Genomic DNA, 23,983 nt, shown 5'->3' on the forward strand with positions numbered 1-23,983 from the left:
GTTTTAATTATTTCATTTTTCACTCATGGCCTGGTTTGGTTTAGGCACCAACACTTCTTGGTGCAGAAAAAGATCCTGGTTTGGGCTAAAATTGATCCATCCATACTCACGTCCAAGGAACAAGTACTAACCAATCACAACACAGTAAGTCTAGCCAATCACAGCAGGACTAGGCTGAGTCTTGGGGAAATAAAATAACACAGCCAGGCCACCACAGGGGATGTGTCTTAAAGAGTCCACGTCATTGGCTGGGCTCTTGGGGTGGGGAGATTGTCTCACCACAATATAGAAGTGAGTGTGTGTGTGTGTGTGTGTGTGTGTGTGTGTGTGTGGTTAACGATGTCACCCCGCTGTCCCTGCAGATTATGTGGAGCAGCTGATGTGTGCGATGGCCAGCCTGAACCTGCAGGTTCTCATACACACAGTCCTGTGTTACCTCCCAACCAAGCAGCCCAGCCCAAGGAACTGACCGCACCTCCCTCACCTCCCTCTCCCCCCTCCCTCCCTCTCTCCCTGGGTGTCCCTCAATCCTGGGCCCACCATGGGAGGATGCTTCTCCAAACCCAAACCAGGTAACCAACGCGCTCACTTGAAATCAAGTCAAAAAGGTGTTGAAACACCTCTGTAGCAATATGTTGTGCTGTTACTGTAGAAATTTGTAAGGTGTTCATGTTATTTTGTCCACCCCTGTAGAGGCTATCCCACTTTTAGTATTTCTATTTAGTATTTTAGGAATAATTTTTCCAATCTTGTAATTGATGTTCAAAGTTTTATTACATCAAACTCTTTGTATTTATAACATGAAATACAGAACAATAACATGACAACATCATATCATCATATTATTTTTCTAACAAAACGTAAATCAATTAGGATAATAAATATTGCTCAGCCTTCATTTGCAGCGTTGTGCGCAGCTGGAAATTCAAAGTTCCAGTCTGACGAATGTTTAATGTTAATATGGGGAATGCTGTAGTTTGGACAGAGAGGTGGATTTCCTGCTGTTAATGTACTTTTTTTGTTTTATTTTTTGTGGAAGAAATTGCCGGTTTGGTTTAAAAATATATATTTCGGGACAGTTTGTTCAGTTTGAATCATTTTCAGAGCTACCTACATCCTCCAAATCCTGTTATACATGTCCGCTCATATTCAGCCTCCTCTGTTGGTGCTATAGCGTTTTGTGTGGGAGGAATTTTATTGCTCTGTGTGGCATCTTTGGTCAAGAGGATTACATGCTGAGACATGAATATCCAAATATGACACAATGTGTGTGCATCCATTTCAGTGTTAGCATGGCTAGGAGATTAGCCAGCATGCTTCAGTGCATGAGAAACTCACTTGCAGCCCTGAGATCAAATCATCTGTTTGGTGCAACTCATGGAGGTGCAGCGAGGAAGAGGAGAGACTAGCTGTCCCCTCTGTGCAAACAGTTGAAGAGAGGCTGCTGACTTTCAGTAGTATTGAAGTTAGAGGTTAAACATAAAAGGGTCAAGAGGAATGAAAGGTTTAAGAGCTTTAATATGAATATCCTCATCATTAAAGTGTCAAAATAAAGCAGAGATCAGGACCAGCTGTGATGTTTTCCCATGTACGGGTATCTAAATACTGGAGCTGAATTAGTTGCAGCATTAGGAAGCCACATTTTTGGGTATCCAGCTCCTGCAACGTCTTTGACAAAAAAGTCCTGGATCCAGGCCTGAAGTCACTGATACAGTAGGTTCAACCCGTAGTCCAAAAGCATCAGATTGACGAAAGATGATTTTCATATTTTTGACTTTACATAGATTATATAAAAGCAGCTTATTCTCATACCCAAAACTGAAGTGTGAAGAATAAATGAAGATAACTCCCACTGAATGTACACTAAATATATAGTTAAATGCTAAAGTCTAAGTGGGAGTAATTGGCACCAATGCAGGATCCACGAGGGAGGGAGGTGGAGGTGCTGGTACACATGAAACACTGCCATCTTCATTTGCATCAACATGTGGAGAGAAACAGAAAGGTTACGAATATTATGAAATTGTGCATAAGGATCTAAACACCCTGCGCTACCTGACAGCAAAGTAAAATGAACAGTGAAAAGATCAAAATAAAATCGTAATAGTAATGCTTTGATCCACGTTCTGAACCAGATAACCTCTCAGCGCCGATCATTTAGCAGCAGACGTCTGGAGATTCTCTTCAGCTGTGGAAAGCTTTCTCTTTCTTCTCTCCTGCGATTGCACTCACCATTATGATTTTCCATTGATTTTAATTAAGACTTGCTCAGCAGGAGAAAATTCCAGCCAGATTACTGTGTAAGAACCGGATGATCAGCACATTTTTCCAGCCGAACAGATAAAGCCTGCTGCAGTGCAAAAAGGAGTTACACAACCGCTTCTTAATGTTCAGAAATATAAACCCAGCAGCGACGCATCACATGTCATCAAAGACAACTGAATGTCTCCCAAAAGACATAAATATGCTGCAGTCTGTTTGCTTAATCATCTCTACAGAAAAACAGCAGTATGGATGAAGATGTACACAAAACACTGCCAGTTTCAGCTGTACTGAAATTAGTTTTTTTTGTGTGTTTATGTCAGTTTCCTTTATGGAAATCTATTATTTATCTCTTATTTAAGGCATCATTCATATGTCATAATCATATGTTCCAGCTTAGTCAGTTAATTTAGGTATAGACATGAGAGGTAAGGAGAGGAATGTGTGATTTAATTACTTATTTTTTACTTATTTGTGGATTTTCCATACCATATCACATACGTCTGGTGTGAATAACAGGTTTAAAGCATGTTTGGCTCTGAACAGGAAGGTTTTGTTGCTTTTTGATAATATAACGCATGGACTTCTTTTGAGTGTTGAGGAATTGAATGGTACCTGTGGTCATGCTGTGGTTATGGAAGGTAAACAGGAAAAGAAAAGAGAAAGAAGACAAGGTCGCTCTCACAAACGTCTCCCTTCACCTGCTTCCTGCTCTCATTTGTTTCAGTTGTGGAGATGTCAGACTCAGTTTGTCCCAAAGTTACAGACGTCTCTTTCAGCGAAAAGGCAAATTAATCCTGCACAGCAATGGAGAAGGATAGTATTAAGTTAACAGAGGACAGACATGCAGGAATAATCATGCAGTCCACTGGTGATTGGTTGCTTTAGTAATCTGACAGCATCACTTCAACAGAAAGCTTTACAGCATCATTTTACTGCTGCACTCTCAGACACTTTCTAAGTGAGACGTATCTGTGTCTTGCAGTTGAAGTTAAAGTGGAACTCTCTCTCCTGGAAAAAGAAAAAGAGATGGACGGGCTGTCACCCAACGGCAAAGCGAGTCCCTTTGCTGACTGCAGACCTAACGGGGCCCTGGGCCACGGCTCTGACGACGACTCCACGCCGCTCCCCCTCTACCACAAACCACGGGACTATGTGGAGGCCTCCGTCTGTCATGTTAAAGATCTGGAGAACGGACAGTAAGGAGACGTGAAACACAATTTGTTTTTTCCTTAATACAACGAGCACAGACACTCATGCATGAGGAGGTAAATAAGATGTTGTGTACTATGTCACACAAATGTTAATCAAACCAGGAAATTAAGCGCAAGAATCCAGATCTTAAAGGGACAGTTCACACAAAAAAACAATATTGCAATTTTGTCTTTTATCGGCTCACTAGACAAAATATTAGCATAGATGCTCTGCTGTAGCAGTAGCACAAGTAGAGTCATAGCATCATTGAACACACTCAACTTTAAGTTGGCTAACATTAGCCGCCATTAGCTACTGATCATATAAGCTCAAGTAAGGCTGTAGCAGCAGAACCTGAATGTGTACTGTATGCTTTAATACTAATTAATTCAGTTTTAATGTGTAAAAGGCGGATTGTGGTTTGTGTTTTTGTGTGAACTGTTGCCACCAGAGTAGCTGAGCTGATGTGTCCTCAATGTGCTGTCGTTGAGTCATTTTTCTTGCAGGTTGTTTTTCACCCGTCGAAATGGCCTTTGTGTCTGTTTCCTTGAAGGATTTAATCATAAAACAGCTATGAATGCACACACACACATTTGTGTTTTTGTGTGTTTGGCAGGATGCGAGAGGTTGACCTGGGAAGCGGCAGAGCTTTGTTGATCAAAGAACACGGCGAGTTCTCAGCCATGGGCCACAAGTGTCCACACTACGGAGCACCGCTGGTCAAAGGTGAGTGATATGTTTCCAGTTATGACTTTTATTCATCTGTAATATCACACATTTTATATTCTTCTTCCTCGTGTCCTGTCGTTCCAGGTGTGTTGTCAAAAGGCCACGTGCGCTGTCCCTGGCACGGCGCGTGTTTCAACATTGCAACAGGGGACATCGAGGACTTCCCCGGGCTGGACAGCCTGCCGACCTTCCAGGTGACCTTACCCGCCGGCGCTGTCTCTTAACACATTCCCTGCCTTATCACGTCTCTAAACACCATCAAAAAGCTTACACGTCGCTCGTGTCTGTTTGCTCCAGGTCAGAGTTGAAAAGGACAAGGTGATCATTCGTGCAAACAAGCAGGTAAGAAGACAAAGAATGTGGAGAATTTATGCAGGAGAATAAATGGACCACCTGATTGATGTGAGATCCTTTTTTAAAAACGTTTCCAGGCCCTTCAGTCGCAGAAAAGGTCAAAGCCCATGGCCCGATGCTCAGCAGTCATTAACTCCAGCACAGGCTTCAGCCATGTCCTCATCATTGGCTCAGGTCAGTGTGCGTTCACCTCTCTGTATTTATTTCCCACTTCTCAAACAGCACAGTTTCACGTTATTGTCCTCTTTTATTGTGAACGTCTCCGCAGGTCCAGCAGGTCTGGTGTGTGCAGAAACACTGAGGCAAGAGGGCTTCACCGACCGCATCGTCATGTGCACCATGGACAGACATCCTCCATATGACAGGCCTAAACTGAGTAAGGTTTGTACACAGACCCCAACCACGTAAACTCAGACAGGACTGACTTTGCCAACAAGTTACGTAACAGACTGCAGAGGTGCTGCTTTGCCCAGTGGTGCTAAAACAGGAGCTCTCTGGGGACCAGCTGCATTTCACTGCAACAAAGATGTTAAAAAAGTGACTTAGTGACTCAGTCTTTCCATCCACCAGCAAGCTCGGAACAGATTATCATTAATTGGCTATTTACAGTTGTCCACAAACCAAGGATTGCAGCGTTTTTTTTTTTATTTTATTTTATTTTTTCAACTGCTGTGCTCGCTTCGCTAACTTGTTGACCGTTAGTCCTTAGACAGCACAGCGGAGCAGCTGAGACTGCGCTCCATGGACTTCCTACAGGACCATGACATTGAACTGCTCACCGAGAAAGAGGTGAGAGGTGGTGTCCCCAGAATCTGACTGAATAACAGCTGATGATAAATCAGTTCATTGATTAGGTGAATCTTTTCATTTCCACAATAATCTAAACTGAAAACCTTTCTGACCCTGCAATGTTTGCTTTAGGCTGTGGCAGTAGACGTGAAAACGCGGTCTGTGACTTTTGAGGATGGCTTGAGGATGGAGTACAGGAAGCTCTTTATTGCTACAGGAAGCAAGTGAGGAAAAGTACTTATGAGACACAAAAATTAAGCAGCTGAGATTATGAATCGATAACCTGATGTCTGCTCCCATTTCCTGCCCGAAAGACCAAAACCGATGAACTACAAAGGCAAGGACGTCAGGAATGTGTTTCACGTCCGGACGCCTGAGGACGCCAACAGCATAGCGAGGCTGGCCAACAACAAGAACGCTGTGATTGTGGGAACATCGTTTGTTGGTGAGGAAAAGATACATTTATAAATACATGTGCTGATTAAGATAAGTGACAAATGAAGGGAAAAACACCAGAGAGTGAGCCGATAAAGTACAGTGGTGCAATGTAACTAGTGTACTGTAGTGCAAATTCAGGGTACTTGTACTTTGAGTTTTTTCTTCCACTGTATAGTTCTACTGCCCTACAATTCAGAGGGAAATATTTAGCTTTTTACCCCACAACAACAGTTATTCAACAGATTTAGTTACTTTGCAAATCAAGACGTGCCAATACAGCTGAAATGATCAGTCAATTAATCAACTGGCAGAAAATTAATTGCTAACTACTTTGATAATCGTCATTTTTCATGCAAAAAAAATGTAATGGTTCCAGCTTCTCAAACGTGAAGAAGCATCGTGAATGTGTCACTTTTGCCACTTTTTGCCATTTTCACAATCTTAACGAACCAATCAGTCGATCAGTGGAGAAACTGATCAGCAGATTAATACATAATGAAAATAATCATTAGTTGCAGTCCTGTACAAAAATGCTCAAAATCTGCTCCACCTAAACCAACTAAAACAGTAAACTCCTGCTCTTCTATTCATACATGAGTAATAATAATCATATAACAGTATAACAGTCACATGGGGGCATTTTTCTGCATGGACAACTCTTATTTTTATACATTTACTTCTATCAGAGTATTTTTTGCAGTGTGGTGTTAATACTTTTACTCAATACTAATACTTAATAAAAGGGTCTGAATACTTTCTCCAGTGTGAGGACGACACAAGCTCCTTTGGTGTTTTGATAAATGTTGGACTGTGCTGTCAAACACACCTGTCGCAGGTGTTCATTAGGGTTGAGATCTGGGCTCGTTATTCTTAAGTGACAGATTCGTTCTTTTAACTTTCACATAAGTACGAAATTGTCCTTTCAGCAGTTTGATAAATTAACTCTGGTGATTGTGAAAGCGTAACTTATGATTCACATCATTTTCACCTCTCGTGTCCTGTGTGGAAGCATCATCTGTTATCTTCCTCCACTCATTTATTCGGGTTTTTCCTCTACTCCGTCTGTATCATTTTGCATTAACTACCACATATATTAATTGCATGCATGCATGTGTGTTGCGTTTGCAGGCATGGAGGTGGCCGCAGCTTTAACCGACAAGGCCCACTCGGTCTCTGTCATCGGGATCGAGTCAGTCCCCTTTAAAAAAGCTCTCGGGGAGAAAGTGGGGAAAGCCATAATGAAGGTGGGTGCACGCTCCTGGGAAATCACGCTTCTCAGAACACGAAGCACCTGCACAATACTGTCATCCTCACCCTCTATGGGAAGGAGGAATAAGTGACTTTAAGATGCAAATCACGTTTTTCTGGTCAATACCGCAGTAACCACAAGAGAGAGCGTAAGCCCTCCCATTAGCCAGCTGACACACGCAGATGTCTTCACACGGTCACTGTGCCTGCGGCCTGCTTTTGTCTTTGCAGCTGTTTGAGGCAAACAGGGTGAAGTTCTACATGCTGAACGAGGTGTCGGAGATGATTGGCCATCATGGACAGGTATTCAGAAAGTGAGAGAAACAGCATGACATGATGCTCAGCAGAAAGAAACATCCCAAATGTACTGTTCATTAAAACTTTGGAGGCTTGAAATTACTCACAACCCAATAGTTTAGCCTCTTGATGGTGTGCGTTTTTAGGGGCTTTAAAAGTAATCTCCATTTTGTGTTCATGAGCTCATAGAATAGACAGAAGTGTGAGAGCTGTTAGTGTGTCCTCACGCAGCTCTACCTGGCCTGGACATGCTTTTTTTTGCTTTTCCTGTCACACAGCTGAAAGAGGTGGTGCTGAAGAGTGGCAAAGTCCTGCGGGCCGACGTGTGTGTCATCGGAGCAGGTAGTTGCTTTTAAACCTCTGCAGTGAATACATGTCCCTGCAAACCCTGTTAAAGACTTCTGAACTCTCTTGTGTGTGTTGTCCTCTCCTGCAGGAAGCATTCCTGCAACAGGCTTCCTGAAACAGAGCGGCATCCACATGGACTCCAAGGGCTTCATCGCTGTCAACAAGGTATTTTATAAAGCCTGAGTGGACGAGTTTTGTCCCGTTCCGTCACAACTGAGTTCCAAAAACAGGCGATAGTATCATGACTGGGTATGAAAGGGGCATCCTGGAAAGGCTCAGTCGCTCAGTGAGGATGGAGCGAGGTTCACCACTTTGTGCTGGAATCAGGGTTTTAATTCAGTCCTCTGAACTTCCTCCCAGGTGATGCAGACAAATGCCGATGGGGTCTTTGCTGGGGGAGATGTGGTGATTTTTCCTTTCCCGCCGCGCAACAACAAGAAGGTGAACATCCCTCACTGGCAGATGGCTCATGTACACGGTGAGTGTGTTACAGCTCGATCCTGCACGTCTCGGCCCGCTATAACTTCCTGTGACGATGATCGAAAGATGAGCCTGAAAACATCTTTTTGTTTCCAAACCTTGCTGACAGGAAGGGTGGCAGCTCTCGGCATGATGGGCAGAGCCACCGAGATCAAAACTGTGCCTTACTTCTGGTCAGCCATGTTTGGGAAGACCATACGCTATGCAGGTAGAACAAGGCCTTACATCTTTATCTTGAAGAGTGTTTGCTTGATGAGGCAGACATGCTGTTAGAGAAAGACCAAGTGTAGTTACCACACTGCCATCTAGCTGTAGAAAATAAAAATCAAGACCCAAGACTGAGAATTGAGCCTGAAGTTTTTCTTTTTGCTGTTGACACATATATGTATATAATTTTCTGTTTGTGAAGGTTATGGTGATGGATTTGATGATGTCATTATACAAGGAGATCTCGATGAGCTGAGATTTGTGGCGTTTTACACCAGGTGAGTTATATCATGTATTGATTCTTTTAAGTTTCAGAACAACCTTAAATAAACCAGAAAATGTGAAGCTGATTCATTTAGCTTCATTTCATTTAAACTTGTATTGTCTTCTCTGTATTTAAGAGCTGTTTCTAGTCCTAAATTGTGCCTCCTGCTCTGATTTAACAATAGTTTCCTATTGTTTCTTCCTCTGGTGTATCTATAGGAGCGAGGAGGTGGTGGCTGTTGCCAGCATGAACTATGATCCCATTGTATCCCGAGTGGCAGAGGTCTTAGGCTCCGGAAAGACGATTAAGAAACGAGATGTGGAGTAAGTCTCCTTCCCAGACTTAAACCTGGTCACGGTTACAATAGCCGTTATGTTCTTTAGGTTTCTCAGATTTTACTGTGAGGAAAAACATGACAAATGTTATTATCACGCAGACAGAAAACACAGCTTGTGACTTTAATCACATGAAGCGTATTATACGAGCCTAACTAGTTGGCTTATTGAGACAACACGTCAGAGCAGAGCAGAAAAATAACACCAGCTGTTATTTTATTTTGCTTAATTAATCCAGTGACACTTTATTTTACAGGTTATGTAATTTCAAAATGATTTCTGTGAATGCTCCCTAGAAAAAAACATATTTTGGTTCAAACTATAAAGAAACAAGCCGACAGATTCTTAAACTTATATTAGACGTTGAAGTAAGAACAATGAAATGACATAGTGAGAGAGTAGAGTTGTGTAGAGCTTATAATCAGTGATTCATTTCTAGAGGAACCGTTGATAACACTGTAACCCACCTTTGAAGTATATAAGCACACAGAAACACATAAGCAGGTTTTGAAAAACATTGTTTATTAATGTATGTGTCAAGAATGTATTTAACTGCTCCTCTGAAGCATCTGTACCAGGTGTATGAACAGTAAACAGACGATGAATAACAGTAACAACACAACATAACTGTAATCAGAATGCGAAACTATGTAGTTATGGTTAGTTATATATAGTTGTAAAACTGTTTATACACATGAACAAATCATTCACAGCAACAGCTGTTAATGTGCTTAAAACTTCAAGGTTAACTTATTAGATTTCTTATTGTTTGCTCAGCTTCATGGGAAGTGAAGACGGAGTATAGCTATATACTTCAGTAATACATATAATCAATAAATACTATTAATAAATACAATGGAATTAATTCTTAGAATGATATGATTGACAGTACACCAGTCATAGATGCTTCACAGGACAAGTTAAAGTTTATGGCCAATAAATAAAAAAAATGTCCTTATATTTGCTACATAGGAGTATGTTTCAGTGTGTTAGAAAGCATTTAGTAATTGTTTAATGTTACTACTATTAATTGCTAAGCTGGGAGGGAGAATTAAGATAAAGTTAATTTCTTTTACATTTTTGCAGCTCACTGAAAAGCACTAAAGCTGCAGTAAAACATGTAGAAATGACTGACATGTTTGTATAGCAGCAGATAATGAGACCTGTAAAATGAAGCGTCACCACGTTGCTGCTCTTGTGTCACTTCTCTGTTATTGCCTGCATTTCTCTCTGTTTTGTTTTGGTCTGATTTGACTGCAGTCTTCCTCATGTCTCTCGTGTCTTTCATTTCTAATAACGCAAACTCAAAATTTGAAGGATGTTAGCACGGCTTGGCAAGTACGAACAAACATGAGCTTTTTTTCTATTTTCCATCTCACTCATATTGAGCACGTGCGGGGAGTCGTCAGCTGTCGACCCGATGGGCTCGTACATGTGAGTGTCACATGTCTCTTTTTCTTTTTTCTTACAGGACTGGAGACATTTCTTGGCTGATTGACAAAGGCTCTCAATGACTTCACATCTGAAGGCCACAAGGACAGACCCCAAGTCCACCTCACTGTGGACACTTATGGTGCTGAGACACTGAGCAGCTATCCCGGTCTGGACACACACTCACACACACACTGGGAAGAGGACTATTGGAGACACACTTCCCCAAGGACGACACTGAAACTTGCTTTTGTTCCTGAGAGACACTTTGAGGTGACAAACGGAGCCAATCACAGTCTGAATACACTGAATCACTGTGCTGGCAGGTCTTTTATGACACTGTTGTCATGTTTCACAACAAAGCAATACTGGATTCAGCCTCTGCGCTGCTGCAAGATGTATCTACCTGTACACTTTGTTTATAAGAAGCCAGGGACGGGCATTGGCATTTTTTGTACAAATAGCATTGTATATAGCTATAATCCTGAATGCACTGTAACAAAATAAGAGCATAACAATTTGAACTGAATTTTTCTAAGTTTTAAATAACAGATCTGGTTGTGTGCTTGCATACAGGCCTTAGATATGCATGGTATAATTTACTGTAATAGGAGGTTAAAAACATAAGCCCCTAAACAGAGAGTTTTCTATTTAGACGTTATCAGCGAACAAAGCTTAAATCTGCTAAAAACAAAGTGCATAATCACTTGCAGCAGAACCCTGAATGCAGCTTTAACACACACGCAGCTTTAATGCGTAATAAATGACCATTTCTAGGATTACAACATACCTCTTTGTATTGGTTGCCTTGCTAGTAGATTGCACAAATGAAATTCTAATCAGACTTTGATCACACACTAGTGCTTGCACAATAGATTCATGTATTTTCTAAGAAATAGATTTCACCCCTCTAGACAAATCCTATAGTAGCTTAAGGTTATTTTTGATAGCTGTCACCTCCATTGGGATATTCTTTGTTACTAACTCAGGGAACTGAGGTTTGTGGCCTGGTCGTGCTGGGGTTACTGGTCCTTTTGCAAGCAGAGGTGGAGTTATTGCTTTAATATTTCTTCCCCTCCCACAAGTTATTGTAATTGCATCTCATTTTCATTCAGAACTGGTTGTCATGGGTGTAAAGAGGGGTATAAAGCAGATGCTCGATTACATCCTGGTGTGCTGATGATCCCAAAATACCTGAGCCCTGACACACAGCGTTTTAAAGAGCATTGTTGTTCCTACCTGGGATGGCATTTTTATAACTAAACTTTGAAAATAAAAGTCTTCCAACAATAACTTTCCACATTTCCTTCTCCATGTCACTGCACCTGTTGTTTATGTGTGCTTCCTCGACTTTACTGACCAGGAAAACAGAAAATAATCAGAGTAGAAGTCAGTAGAAAATGTTTAATAATTTTCACGGAAGAGACAGAGCATAGTTTGCAGCTTTATGACAAGTTTCATTCTTTGAGTCGGGATTACTAAAAAACATTTCTAGACAAGTCAAGAGTCTCAGTTTCATAAAATACAAACACTTAACACACAAATGACACAGAGTAGATAAATTCACACATAATTTATAAATGGAATATCTCATAAAACAAAGATTTTCCCTAATGAGAAGGCATCTAACACACACACTGACAGGGTTCACAATAATATTGCAAAACAGCCCACAAAGGTTTTTCTACATTATTTGGGTTAAAAGCACCTCAAAGACTAATAAATATGTCTACAAACACTGGAGTGAAGGCAGTACATGGTATTAGATCCATGAATCTAATTCCATAGACAACATGGAGAGTTCAGTGGTCACGGACAGCTAGGAGACACACATCAGTGCAGTGACAGACTCCACTGCTCGCCAGGTTCACTGTAGTATTAAAGTACTTAAATCAAAGGTCTGTACTGCGGTTTCAGTGAATATCATCACATGACAGAGATTTACATATGAGCATCTGATGGCTTCACAAATCACACAACAAATGTCTAGGAGGAGGACAGAGACTCTTTGGAGGCAGGAGGAAGCCTGCAGCTCTTATTGGTATGAAAATATTTGAGGAAATGTTCCACTGTAATGCCCGAGTGTTTATTTTATAACCGTCAGACTTCAGGACGGTGCAGTGAGGACCACGAAGACAGACAGAGCACAGAGGACATCGTAAAAAACATGTCCGCTGGCAGAAAGCAGCTGCAGGTGAGGAAATTAGAAAAAAAGTCCATTTGTAAACAATTCCTTCTAGTATTGACAAAAAATTGATTCACATTATGAATGAAATTTGCTCTCATCAAACGACGACAATCACAGCTTCTCCTGCACTGAAGGCACTTAGACTAAGATCTTGAGATGATAAATGTTGGCAGTGATCTCTGTTACACCTGCCGGACCGAGAAGAGAAAAACCTGATCGTTCGGTGGATGATCACCTGAAAGTCCTGCTGATTCCACTATAAATACCAAACGATGCACGGTGGCAGATGGGCCGCTTTTCACAAAACTCTTGCAGCAGTATGCTGAGCTGCGTCCTCAGCTTACCTGAGGTCAGAGGTCATATTCTGCTGCACACTGCTGGAGGTACCATTCGTACAATTTCCCCTGTGGAGAAAAATGAACTGTGTGAGATTCACAGTCAAACCCTGTTTTTGATGCACCAGCATGGAGAAGCCGACCATACCCACACTGTCGGCTTCTCCAACAGCCATTCAGTGTGCTTGCATTCTGCAACGACCTCTCTGTACGGAAGAACACTGAAAACATGTGATGCAACGTTACCCTTCATCTGACATAAAGCTGCTGTTAGCAGTTAGCAGCAAAGCAGTCGATCATAAAATCCAAAACAAAAACTGAAAGACGCTAAAAAGCTCAGCAGAGCTGCAGAGTCTGGTACGAACTTTTCTCTGTGTGTTTGTTACACATTGTAATTACTCAAAGTCTTACTGCAGCTTTAACATCAGCACGGACACGGCACGACGGCACAAAACAGAAATCTAACCTTCTTAGTTTTGACGATATCCTGGATGTAATCGCTGTACTCTGCCATCACCCTCTTCTCCTTCTTCGTCAGAGTCTTATTCCCTCGGCTGAAAATGAACAACGTAACAAAATGTTCAATCAGAATTTCAATAGTAATGTGTTTTTCTGTGTGATCAACAGCTCAAAACCCAAAGATAATAATTTTCTATCAGATAAGCTGATAGAAAATACAGAAAGCAGAGGATGAATTCTCAAAATAGTTAATTAGTTAATTAACTTTTTGTCAATCGACTGACTGATCGATCACTTCACTGTTCAAGCTCTACATGTGTGTGTATATGTTTTTAAAACTTACCCTGCAAAATACTTTGCTAGGAAAAGCAGGAGGTAGCAAAAAGCTCCAAAAACGATGACAAACAAAACTTGTCCATCTTCTGGTATCCAGTCCCATAAAAACATCACGATTCCCTGTGAGACACGCGTTGAACAGACACTCAGAGAAACGAGCAGACTTGGAGAAAAACGAGTAAAATATGGAATGAAATGATATTTTACTGACATGTTACGATATCATTTGTACACCTGTGTGACTTACTGTGAGGACGGAGATGAACCGAGCAGGCCCTTCACCCAGCAGCTCGTCCAGCTGCTCTTTGGAGACAGTGTTCACAATGAAACTGAGGATGAGGAGGGTAGGAAGGACAATGCCCAGAGCGCCGCACAGGAACGAGTGACGACGGACGCTTTTGTTGTAGGTCACATCGGCCCTGCGCACACACAGAAGAAATGTGATTTTCATAACCCGTTTCCTGCAGAGGGCAATATCTGTTATCTTCTCTGTACACTCGTGATATGGTTTATTTGCTCTGCTGTGTTTATCTGTCCACTGACGCCGCTGTCATTTTGCATCAGGCTAAATTAGCTTCACGGTAGCACATGCTAACCTGTCCTTGTGTAGTTTGGTGCTGATGGTGGAACAAATAAGGTCACAGTCTTTCTCCAGCTGATCCAGAGTCTTCTGAACGGCCTGGTTGATGGTCTTCTCGATGGTCTGACACACCCCGTCGATCTGGTTCACGCACCGGCTCGGCTATGCGAGACAAAGTAAGTAAGCTCGTAAGTGCATCAGTGGTGGAACAACTGTGCAAACATGCGCAGCTGTGCATCTTAAACAGGGACGCTCTGGAAACTTCCACGACAAATCCTCAGGGTGTTCTGACTGACAGCCGTGTGCACTTCGCAGGAAGTGAGGCTGCACTTGCTCAGCGAAAATAAACGAGAGGTCGGGAGGGATGCACAAATCTACCATGCGGAGTGCAGCTTTGTGGCTGTAGATCACAAGATGGTGCAGCAATAACTCTGGACTGGGGCTGCCATTGTCAAAGGTGGCTGATCAAAGGCCATGGTTTACAACCCCTGCCCCCCCTCCGGAGAGTAGATAACTCTCTCAGTCATCATATTGCAAAATGAATCATCCTGCTCCAGCCTTCAAGAGCCACCAGGAAAGCTGGAGTGCAAAATTTACATTCAAGGATGATCAATGGCTGTTCAACCTCACGGATAGCAGAGAGCTTTAAAACCAGAGTAAACATCAGACCGGGATCTGATAAAGGAAGACTCTTAAGACTGATGGCATGATTTAGAGCAGGAATCAGTGGCTGTGTTCACTTTGTGGTGGTTAAAACTAAAAGCATGTTCATTTTTGAATCTCACTCAAAAAAATCTGTTAACTTGTCATCACAGGAACATACAGAAAGCAGTCTAACCTTCTGGGGGTTGGGGATGTAGATTGTCGGCATCTCAAAACCACATTTGTTGAGACCTGGACGGCGACACAGTTCCTGGACTATCTGCATCATCACCCTCTGCAGAAACACACAAATATGAGGACTTTTTCTTCAGGTTTAACTTTGGGATGAAAAAAAAAAAAGCCACAGGACTGACCTGTCTGTCTGTTTCATTCCCAGCTTCATCGGCCTTGCTGAGGTAGAACAACAGCTTGTCTCCACACTTCTCGCTCAGCTTCTCCACGATGTTGAGGGTGCGTTTGCAGAGCGCCTGACCCATCGGGTCGAAGAACACGAACACCAGGTCGGCCTGTTCGCCTGCGCGACAACACAAAACATCCTTTAGAGGCACACAGCGGCTTTAGAGGGAGATGGGTAAACTCACAGCAGCACAGACATACCCAACCAGGTGATGGCGCTGTTGACATCAAAAGGGTAGACCATGTCCCCGTCCACCAAACCCGGCGTGTCCACAAATGTCACCAGACTGAACTTCTTCTGCTTGGAGGTGGAGATCTCGGCAGACAGATAGTCCATAACACCTGGAACATACAAACAGTGTGTGTGCATGCGTTTCCTTCGGGATGAATTCATAGAAACAAACATTAGAAATTAAACGTCTGGTCCCCGCAGGAAGCCGTCACCTCTAATGACCATATTATCATGTGCTACAGGAAGCCGCAGTGCAGTCGATACTTGGAAGCCCAAGGGGGGCCAGTGACAAAGATCGAGAACCACTGTCAACTTTTGGTGCTCGCTGCTCGCATTTGCAAAAAGTGTGTATTTGTAACTAAAGTGCAACGATGATACAGATTTAACTTAAGTCAGCCTGCGTTAAAACACCTGGGAAAAAGCATCAATAAATTCTGGTTGAACTCAAACGGCGACCACACCCTCACAGATACAACTTCGATTTTAACACATGAACACATTTGTTAGGGTTTTTCCCACCGCCCCCTCTGCGGAGCGGCCTGGTTGTCATGGTTACACACAACAGCTCTTCAACTGGCAGCTTTAGCGTGAGGCGTGGGACATAAAGCTAGCCAGTGAAGAACGACTGTGAGGCAACGCACTGTGAGGCTACGATACTCCGACACAACCACGGCACACGAGCCCCCCTCGAAGCTCCAGAACAGGATCGCTATTTAGACGGACCCCGACTACTGACTAAGTAAACCCCACCCACACCCACCACACCAGCCTCCCTCTAACGCGCGCACACACAGGCCTGGGATGACACTGAGGCTGTTTCATAGGAAGAGGCAGGTGTTAACAGCCAGCACAAATCACATCCTTGTGCCGCAGCGAGCAGGGCCACTGCTGCTGTGGCACATTAGCATTCCCTTGTGTTTCTCTTACATCAGCATGGCAACGTTATCGATGCATCTGCCTCCTATCGCACGTCTCAGAAGTGATTTCTCGAAATAATCATTGCGCCGAAGGTGACAGGAAAACAATATATATATGAAGTAGCTTCATGTTCTTTCTCTATAAGGCTGCTGGTTGTTCAAAGCATGCACATGCATCTTTGCGTTATTAAAAAGAGAAAAACAGCAATTATGCAAGTCCATTTGAAAATAAGTGAGTCAAACAGCCTTGATACAGACATTTTCATCCACTCTATTTGAAGAAAGACCTCTGAGTCTCCTAAAAGGTGAAAAGGAAACGTGAGCGATACTCGCCGATGGGTGCTAAGTTCCTCAAGTGACTGTAACTGAGAAGGCGACACTGGAGATCCTGTGCACGAAGAAAAGGGCAAAGGCTGCAATCATGCTGCATCGGCTGAAAGGCTAAAAAAGAACTTGTTGGACTGAAGAGGTCAAACCAGACGCAGTGCAAATATATCTAAACGAGCAAACAGCACAGACCTACAATTTTTGTTGTCTAACACAAGTCATCTGACTTGAGATGAAACCAGTCAATTTCTCACGCAGCAAAACTCTTGACAACAGGTTGATAAGATAAAGACAAACAGACAGAGTTAAACATCCTAAGTCTAAAACAACATTAAGAAGTGTCTCCGAGCATATCCCAAACTGTACAATCAGCAGCTACTCCCACATAAGGATATATGGTGCTTTTTCTGATGAGTCATCCTCAGTCGCTGTGGCAGGTAAACAAACGCCTGATGTAGTGTATTTCCAGAGGCGGGGACGGAGTTCAAATGAAAAGCCTGCATGTATTCCAGCAGCAGACCGTTGGTGCTGCGAGGCTCTGCAGGCCTGCAGAGCTGCTGCTGCTGCTGCTGCTGCTGCTGGAGTCTGGGCTGTGCCGTCTCTAATGGCCGTGACATTTCTCAGCAGCTACTCCTGACTCCACTGCACTGCTGTCGATGGGGCGTGTGACTCACACGGCGTGCCGTGAGCGCTCCGGTCCGCACCCAGTGAACTCTCACTCACTGTCAATGCACACACACACACATATACATCACTGCCCTCCCCTCCCCCCACCCACGCTGATGCTCCCACTCAGACAGGCAGGCACACCCAGACTCTCTGCACGACCACCTCGACATCCAGAAGCTTCAGACCGCTGCTGACAAACAGAGAGCCGCGGGCAACCGTCTTAACCCGGCGCCCAATTACGCCTCTTTCCTCTGTGTGAGAGTAATCTCAACTCGCACATCGCAGAAACAAACAGCACAAATGTAACATGAAGAGAACAGGAGGCAGGTTTGATTTGTTAAGAAAACTTCATACGTCAAAGCGATGACTCAGTGTTGAGTCATCTAAGTGAAGCACCTAAACTCGACCTCAAATCACAAAAGATAAGGCCGACCTGTGATAAGCAGAAACGGATAAATACACAGGATGAAACAGCCAGAAGCTCTAATGTCCGAGCTATGAACGAAATGTTTTTTTAATTCACCTAAAAGAGCAAAAGCCAACTTTTTAACTGGATATGAGGACGTGATGTGCACGTGGATTCGCTTTCGCAGCCTCCAGTGGGAAATATTCACGGGGCCACACGGCATCTTAAACCTCAAAGGAACCAATCTCTGTCTGCAGCTCATAATTACATTCATCTCCTGTTCGCTATTCCTGATGCTGCTTCTCCCTGCTGCTCCAGCACATTTTAACACTTCATCCCCTCCATTCGCTCTTTGATGTTTTTCATCATGAAGCCAGCAGAGGAAAAACTAAATCAACAAAAAAAAAAAAAAAAAAACACACAATCAGATGCATTCCTCTGCTGCACACTCTGCAAACGAGATGATATTAACTTGACTTGAAAAATCTGCATGCTGACACCAGAACTGCGCATAATGATTAATTTAGGAACATAAAAATAGATTTCAGTAAAGGATAGGTACAGTAGAGAAGCACAATGCTTCAATATCACTGCATTTTCAGTACAGCCATGCTAAGTGCGTTGAATAGGGCACTTTTTAGAGAGCCATTATCAGTTTCTGATGTTAAAACAGGAAGGCTTACCTTTGAACTCGAGGATTGGTCGAAAGTGAGGGTAGAGATGTAGGGTTGCATTCCCCTGTGAAAGAGTTAAAAAAGACAATGTGAGACATAACCTGAGAAGACAAATATGATTCTGCAGTTTGCTACAAAAGAGTCCTCTCTCTTCTCTCTTCTCAGCACTTCGCTCCCAAGTCTTCCACCAGCTGCTGTGCTGCAGCTCTGCACGCTCGCTTTAAGCTTTTCCTGTACAGAAGAGATAATCCTTCCACTCTGCAGTCCTGCACTGCAAATATATTATTCATCTTCATCACCTTCACCACAGCAAGATGTGAACAGAGAGGCAAAGGGAAGAGGATGAGAGAGGACGGACAGACAGGTGTCTCCCGAGCCTGTTTGTATGCTGCAAAGATGCTTCTCTGTGTGTGTGTGTTTGTGTGTGTGTGTGTGTGTGTGTGTGTGTGTGTGTGTGTGCCTACACAACAAAGCCCCTCATTGGAGCAGCATACAGAATGAGGAATCATCACAGAGTGAGGGAGTGTCCTCCGCACAAGCTGACATCGAACGCATCGCTTCATCAACCGTTATGACTGGCTGCAGCTTCGGTTCCCATTACTGAAGTTCAACATTCATAAAAATCCCTCAACCAAGCAGCAACGTCTGAGCATGAGAAACTGCTCGCCAACAGTCAGGGATAACATCCGGAAATGAATTACAAAAGCATTCAAATGAAGCACGCAACACAAAGCTGGCTGCATGAGGTACTGAAGTTATCGTGGTTCTCTTTTCAAACACTGGTCGGCTCTTGTGTTTCAGAGGTCAGATCAGACACAGAGTCCTTCTGTATCGGTGCTGGACTGCCGGCCGTCTTCATGCCGTTCTTACCGTCAGTGACTCTCTTTTGCGGCCGCTTGTGATGAAGGTGAAACCCTGCGTTTCAATGGCGACGCCTGCTTTCTGTATGTGCTCTTCAGCATACCTACAATGAGAGCAATAGGTTTCTTTTAGGGATGGGAAAAAATCTATTTACTTAAGCATTGTGAGTCTCTTTTTTTTCATGATTTTTAACAGATTTTTTTGATTCCTGAATCGAAATAATTCATAGTCAGTTGTTTAATTTATCTTATTGAGGGAGGTGGAAAGAAGCTACTGCTTTTATCCTGCAGACGTAGAGTTTAAGTTCATTTAAAGTCTCACATTTGTGCTGTGTTTAGTGTCCAGGGGCTCTATTCATTTAGGCCTGACATCTTATTTTATTCATTATTTTCTCAAGGCACTAACCAGACTGACTGACATATGATGTGCATTGTTTTTGGAAATCAACTTTTTTCTATGATCTAGTGTTAAAAAAGCAAACAAAAGTCTGAATATCACATTGAAATACTTGTAGGACCACACTGCTTAAAAAAATGCAATACTTATTGAATCTGCACCCAGTTACTGTGAGAGTATCAAATCAGGAGGGAAGCATCCCAGCCTCTTCTCAGAGAGCAGGATTCAAACCAGCGGAGGCTTATTTCTAGTCGTCCTGCAACTAACAATTATCCGTATATTTTCACATTTCAGATTTTACAACTAATCATCGATAGTTTGGTTTTAAATGTAAGAAAATTGTGAAAAATGCTCACAACTATTTTTCACCTCTTCATATTACTGAATTTGTCTTCAGATATTCAGTTTCCATCAGGAAAGCGGTACAGGAACATCCGCACCACCACTAACAGACTGAGGGACAGCTTCTTCCCCAGAGCTGTTAGAGCTATCACCCCCAGCAGCCCCTCACTGCAGTGAGAGACTGTGAGATTTTTGTTTATTGTTTAGTATATTTTATTGCCTTAGTATATTTTCATTCTGGTATACTGTTAATTGCTTTACAAATATTTTATTGCATGTTGGTTTATTTTATTTTATTGTAGTTATCTTAATTTTATTATCTTTATTTTATTCTAGTCTTCTTATCTTTCTTACTATCTGTTCCTAACATGGGGGTTGCAATGAAAATTTCACTGACATGCTCAATGACAATAAAGACTCTTGAATCTTAATCTTGAATCTTAATAATATTTAGAAACGACTACGGTGCTTCCCCTCAGGGAGAAGTTATTGATTGAATCAATTTAACAGCAACTCTGGAAATAACATGATGTGCAGAGACACAGAAAACACAACCCAAACATCCACAACATGATAAAAACAGCTACCGCCCCGCTGTAGCCACCACCCCTCTGAAATATGTGAGATCAGTGGCTGATCAGTGGATGACTGACAGCTGAGCTCCTCGTGGAGGTGGTTCAAAACACATTCCTGAACTCGCTGAGAGGAACATTTCAGCTGTGCAGAGACCCCTCAAACACAACACAGGGGTTGAGCGATACATAACAATTTCCTACCATAAGTACATACAAAACAATTATTTAGATGATAAATGATAAATAATTTGCTGCTTCCAGCGTCTAAACAGTGAATGTTTGCTGCTTTTCTTTATCATAAATAGAAAAAATTCAGGTTTTGATTGACATTTTTCATTCATCTCTGACATTTTAGACAAAACTAACTAAATAAGAAAATAATCACAAGTTTAACTGATCAAGAAAACAATTGTTGCAACCATAAGATCTGGTGATTTCTTGTGCTGTACAAAGCCATTGTGGCAAAGTTACTATCATATAGCAATCAATGAGGTTGTTTGATGGAAATATTGGGTTTACAGGAAGTTAGGATTAATTTGAGGAAGTATCAGTGATTTAATTAGCTGCATTAGCCAAAAAAGACATTTCCATCTGGCTACTTTATGGAAACAACAAATCACATGTAATATGATCGAAGATATCATCCGTATCGCCCCTAAATGCTCATGCTTAATGAGAATTAGCTCAAAATTAAACAAAAGAAGAAAATCAGGAAATGAAGGTTAATATTTGATCTACTTTTTGTTTTCTGTTGCCTGATTCCGAAAGCAGCTGTAAAAATAAACGTTCCCTGTGACAAAACTGCTGCACTTTATTCAAACCACAGAGCTCCTTTTAAAGTCACGTGTGGTGGTGATATTTTCTCATCCACACACGCTCTGGTCAGGCAGCGTTCCTGTTTATAAGATGTATTACCAGTTGATGAAGGAGCTCTTCCCTGCAGAGTGGTTACCCATTATCATCACAACGATCTTCTTCCTGGGAGGCAAGAGCCGGACCCCAAGGCTGCTGGCAATCTTCACCAGGCCTGAACACACACAGAAATACAGGAACAAAATAGCAGAAAGAACTGAAATACTTTTTATTATTATTATCATTATTTAAAGATTTGAGTTAAAAAAAAGTTACAAATAGTACACAACCTCAGATTTTTATTAAACACATTTTTCAGCCCCCAAACTGCTTCAGTGAAGCTGCTCACTGATCGACGGGTCAGACGTGTGCGTGTGATGAACATCTTCCAGCTGTTGATGCTGTAAGTGTGTGTAAATGTGTGAGTGTGAACAAGAGGAAGCCGGAAAATCGGCTCAGTGACCTCTTTTATTTAATAAATTTGGTGGTGTTTACAGGGAAAATGGAGACAGCTTTCAACTGGTTCATTTCAAGTTAATTACTTCCTATTAATTTCTCCTATAACCTTGAGAGTCTAGGGCTGAAACTACAAATCAATTAATTGATTGGTCTATTGACAGAAATATAACTGTCAACCATTTGGATGATGGATTAATCTTTTCAATCAATCTGTAAGCAAAAATAGTGAAAAAAGCCAAATATTCTCCAGTTCCAGAGACTCATTTGAGAGAATTTGCTGCTTCTTCTTTGTCAAATCATTTTAAAGTGAATATCTTTGAGTTTTTAACTGCTGTTACGACAAAAAAAAGACATTTGAAAGCATCACCTTGAGCTTTTCTTCACTATTTTTGGACAATATAGACTAATAATCAGTCAATTAATGGAAAAAAATATCAATTATCAATAATAAAAACAGCTGCAGGCCCCCAAAAGACTGTTTATCCTTTAATTAAAACTGACTTAGTTCCTTTCAGGAAACTGATGAACATAAAGTGTTAAAAACTGGGAAAAATGTTACAGATAAAACACGAATTCACAATCCCTCACAACGCATTGTTGTTGAAGTGAAGAGTGAACTCACATACTGTAATAATACAGACAGGAAACACAGTGAGGGCAAAGTATACACACACACACACACACACACACACACACACCCGGCCGGCCGGCCTCAGTGTCATGTGTTTGACACTGACAGACAGCTGCTGCAGACCACCACCGAGTCCACACAAACCACACCAACCAGCGAAACCAGCAGCACTTCAGCTTTCACTTCACCGCAAACTTCACACCAGTAAGTTACATAACGGCCCAACTATGCGTGCCTGTTTCTGCTCTGCGCTCCTCACTCAGAATCTCATCAATAATCCAGGTTATTGATTATTTACCGTTTTCGCTGTCGACATACAGAGTGTGGCATTCTTTCAGGATCCTCTCACTCGGTGTGGTGATAGCAGACTCCAGGGGGTTCGCCACAGACCGGGGCTTCCTGCCCGACATTGTGGACACCAGCCGCCTCTCTGTTCTGTCTTAAACCACCAGGGGAAGGTTTTCAGTGTTGCACAAAGAGGACTTCATCCTGTGCGGATGAAGCGCCCCCCTGCGGTCAAACGCTGACATGACACCGGTGACGGACTCACCATGAACGGGCAAAGTTTCATGTCTGAGCCTGCTGGGTTTTGGTCTAATTCTTGAAGGATTAGACCCGACCCTGGAACCAGTCCTGTCTGGACTTCCAATGCAGGCAAATGCACAGGGGTCCCACATATTCAAGGGCCCCAATGGCCCCTGATGACCTGTGCAGCAATGATTTTGTCAGAATTCAATAAATGCATATTTGTTTCATTCTGTGCACAGAATCACATTATAAACTGATAGTGTAAGAACTCTTCTTGCATTTTTACCACGTTTACCTGTTCTGTACTGATGTTTTTCCACTGTCTGGATCCAAACCTTTGAATCTGACCCCTCCACCAAGCTCTGTCTGATATCAGGCAAGTTTTTATGGCCTCCTGAGACTTTGTCCTGTGGAGGGACCCTGTGTCAGCATCTAGTTTTATCAGTTTAAATATATTAGTTGGCTTGATGTTCACAATGCACATATTCTTAAATGATCTAGATTTGCATTATATTCAAGATGGCAGGGGTCCCATTTTTTTTAATTATTCAAAATTTCTATAGAAATACTCCTCTAAAGCCACACCTTCAAGAAGTCACTTAAGTAAAAGTACAAACGTACTTGAGGTGAAGAGTGGTAGCCTGCTTATTGTGCAACTGAATGTCTCCGATCTGTCTTAAAACAACAGTCCATCTTTTCTTCAGATTTCAAGAACTTTGAATGTATCTTCAAGCGCAGTCACAAAAACAGAGGCTCTGATGAAAGTGGCTCCCATGAAAA

At 42.3% G+C, this 23,983-nt stretch overlaps 2 protein-coding genes across 3 annotated transcripts; one reads left to right on the forward strand and one right to left on the reverse strand.

Annotated features, from left to right (window-relative positions):
* The first annotated feature begins 541 nt into the window (after nucleotides 1–541).
* LOC121606936 (apoptosis-inducing factor 3) lies at nucleotides 542–11,596 on the forward strand. Of its 2 annotated transcripts, none has more exons than XM_041937555.1 (19): nucleotides 542–599; nucleotides 3,248–3,461; nucleotides 4,073–4,182; nucleotides 4,270–4,379; nucleotides 4,483–4,527; nucleotides 4,617–4,713; nucleotides 4,808–4,920; nucleotides 5,242–5,328; nucleotides 5,461–5,552; nucleotides 5,643–5,773; nucleotides 6,895–7,010; nucleotides 7,246–7,317; nucleotides 7,590–7,653; nucleotides 7,748–7,824; nucleotides 8,020–8,137; nucleotides 8,249–8,347; nucleotides 8,549–8,624; nucleotides 8,830–8,934; nucleotides 10,418–11,596. In XM_041937555.1, exons 1-19 carry the CDS (start codon nucleotides 542–544, stop codon nucleotides 10,458–10,460), a joined length of 1,827 nt encoding a protein of 608 aa, XP_041793489.1. In that variant the 3' UTR covers nucleotides 10,461–11,596. The 2 variants fall into 2 exon arrangements, with proteins under 2 accessions (XP_041793489.1, XP_041793490.1); XM_041937556.1 differs by having other exon boundaries at nucleotides 542–572.
* Nucleotides 11,597–11,766: 170 nt separating this feature from the next.
* On the reverse strand, nucleotides 11,767–23,115 carry si:dkey-98f17.5 (uncharacterized protein LOC569123 homolog). Its single transcript, XM_041937484.1, has 12 exons — nucleotides 22,974–23,115; nucleotides 21,649–21,760; nucleotides 19,430–19,523; nucleotides 18,569–18,623; nucleotides 15,536–15,676; nucleotides 15,292–15,452; nucleotides 15,114–15,212; nucleotides 14,292–14,437; nucleotides 13,943–14,114; nucleotides 13,703–13,815; nucleotides 13,367–13,454; nucleotides 11,767–12,969 (listed from the first exon to the last, which is right to left on the reverse strand). The coding sequence occupies exons 1-12, from the start codon at nucleotides 23,083–23,085 to the stop codon at nucleotides 12,916–12,918; spliced, it is 1,347 nt and encodes a 448-aa protein (XP_041793418.1). The 5' UTR covers nucleotides 23,086–23,115; the 3' UTR covers nucleotides 11,767–12,915.
* Between the last annotated feature and the right edge of the window lie 868 nt (nucleotides 23,116–23,983).

Source organism: Chelmon rostratus, chromosome 5, assembly GCF_017976325.1.
Source record: "Chelmon rostratus isolate fCheRos1 chromosome 5, fCheRos1.pri, whole genome shotgun sequence".
NCBI lineage: Eukaryota > Metazoa > Chordata > Actinopteri > Chaetodontiformes > Chaetodontidae > Chelmon > Chelmon rostratus.

Coding starts and splice junctions, on each gene's coding strand:
- LOC121606936 (XM_041937555.1), top strand. CDS start 542: ATGGGAGGATGCTTCTCCAAACCCAAACCAGGTAACCAACGCGCTCAC. Junction 5,774..6,894: donor TGTGGGAACATCGTTTGTTG/GTGAGGAAAAGA, acceptor TTGCGTTTGCAG/GCATGGAGGTGGCCGCAGCT. Junction 7,011..7,245: donor TGGGGAAAGCCATAATGAAG/GTGGGTGCACGC, acceptor TTGTCTTTGCAG/CTGTTTGAGGCAAACAGGGT.
- si:dkey-98f17.5 (XM_041937484.1), bottom strand. CDS start 23,085: ATGTCGGGCAGGAAGCCCCGGTCTGTGGCGAACCCCCTGGAGTCTGCT. Junction 19,524..21,648: donor AAGAGCTCCTTCATCAACTG/GTAATACATCTT, acceptor CTCTCATTGTAG/GTATGCTGAAGAGCACATAC. Junction 18,624..19,429: donor GCAAAAGAGAGTCACTGACG/GTAAGAACGGCA, acceptor ACTCTTTCACAG/GGGAATGCAACCCTACATCT.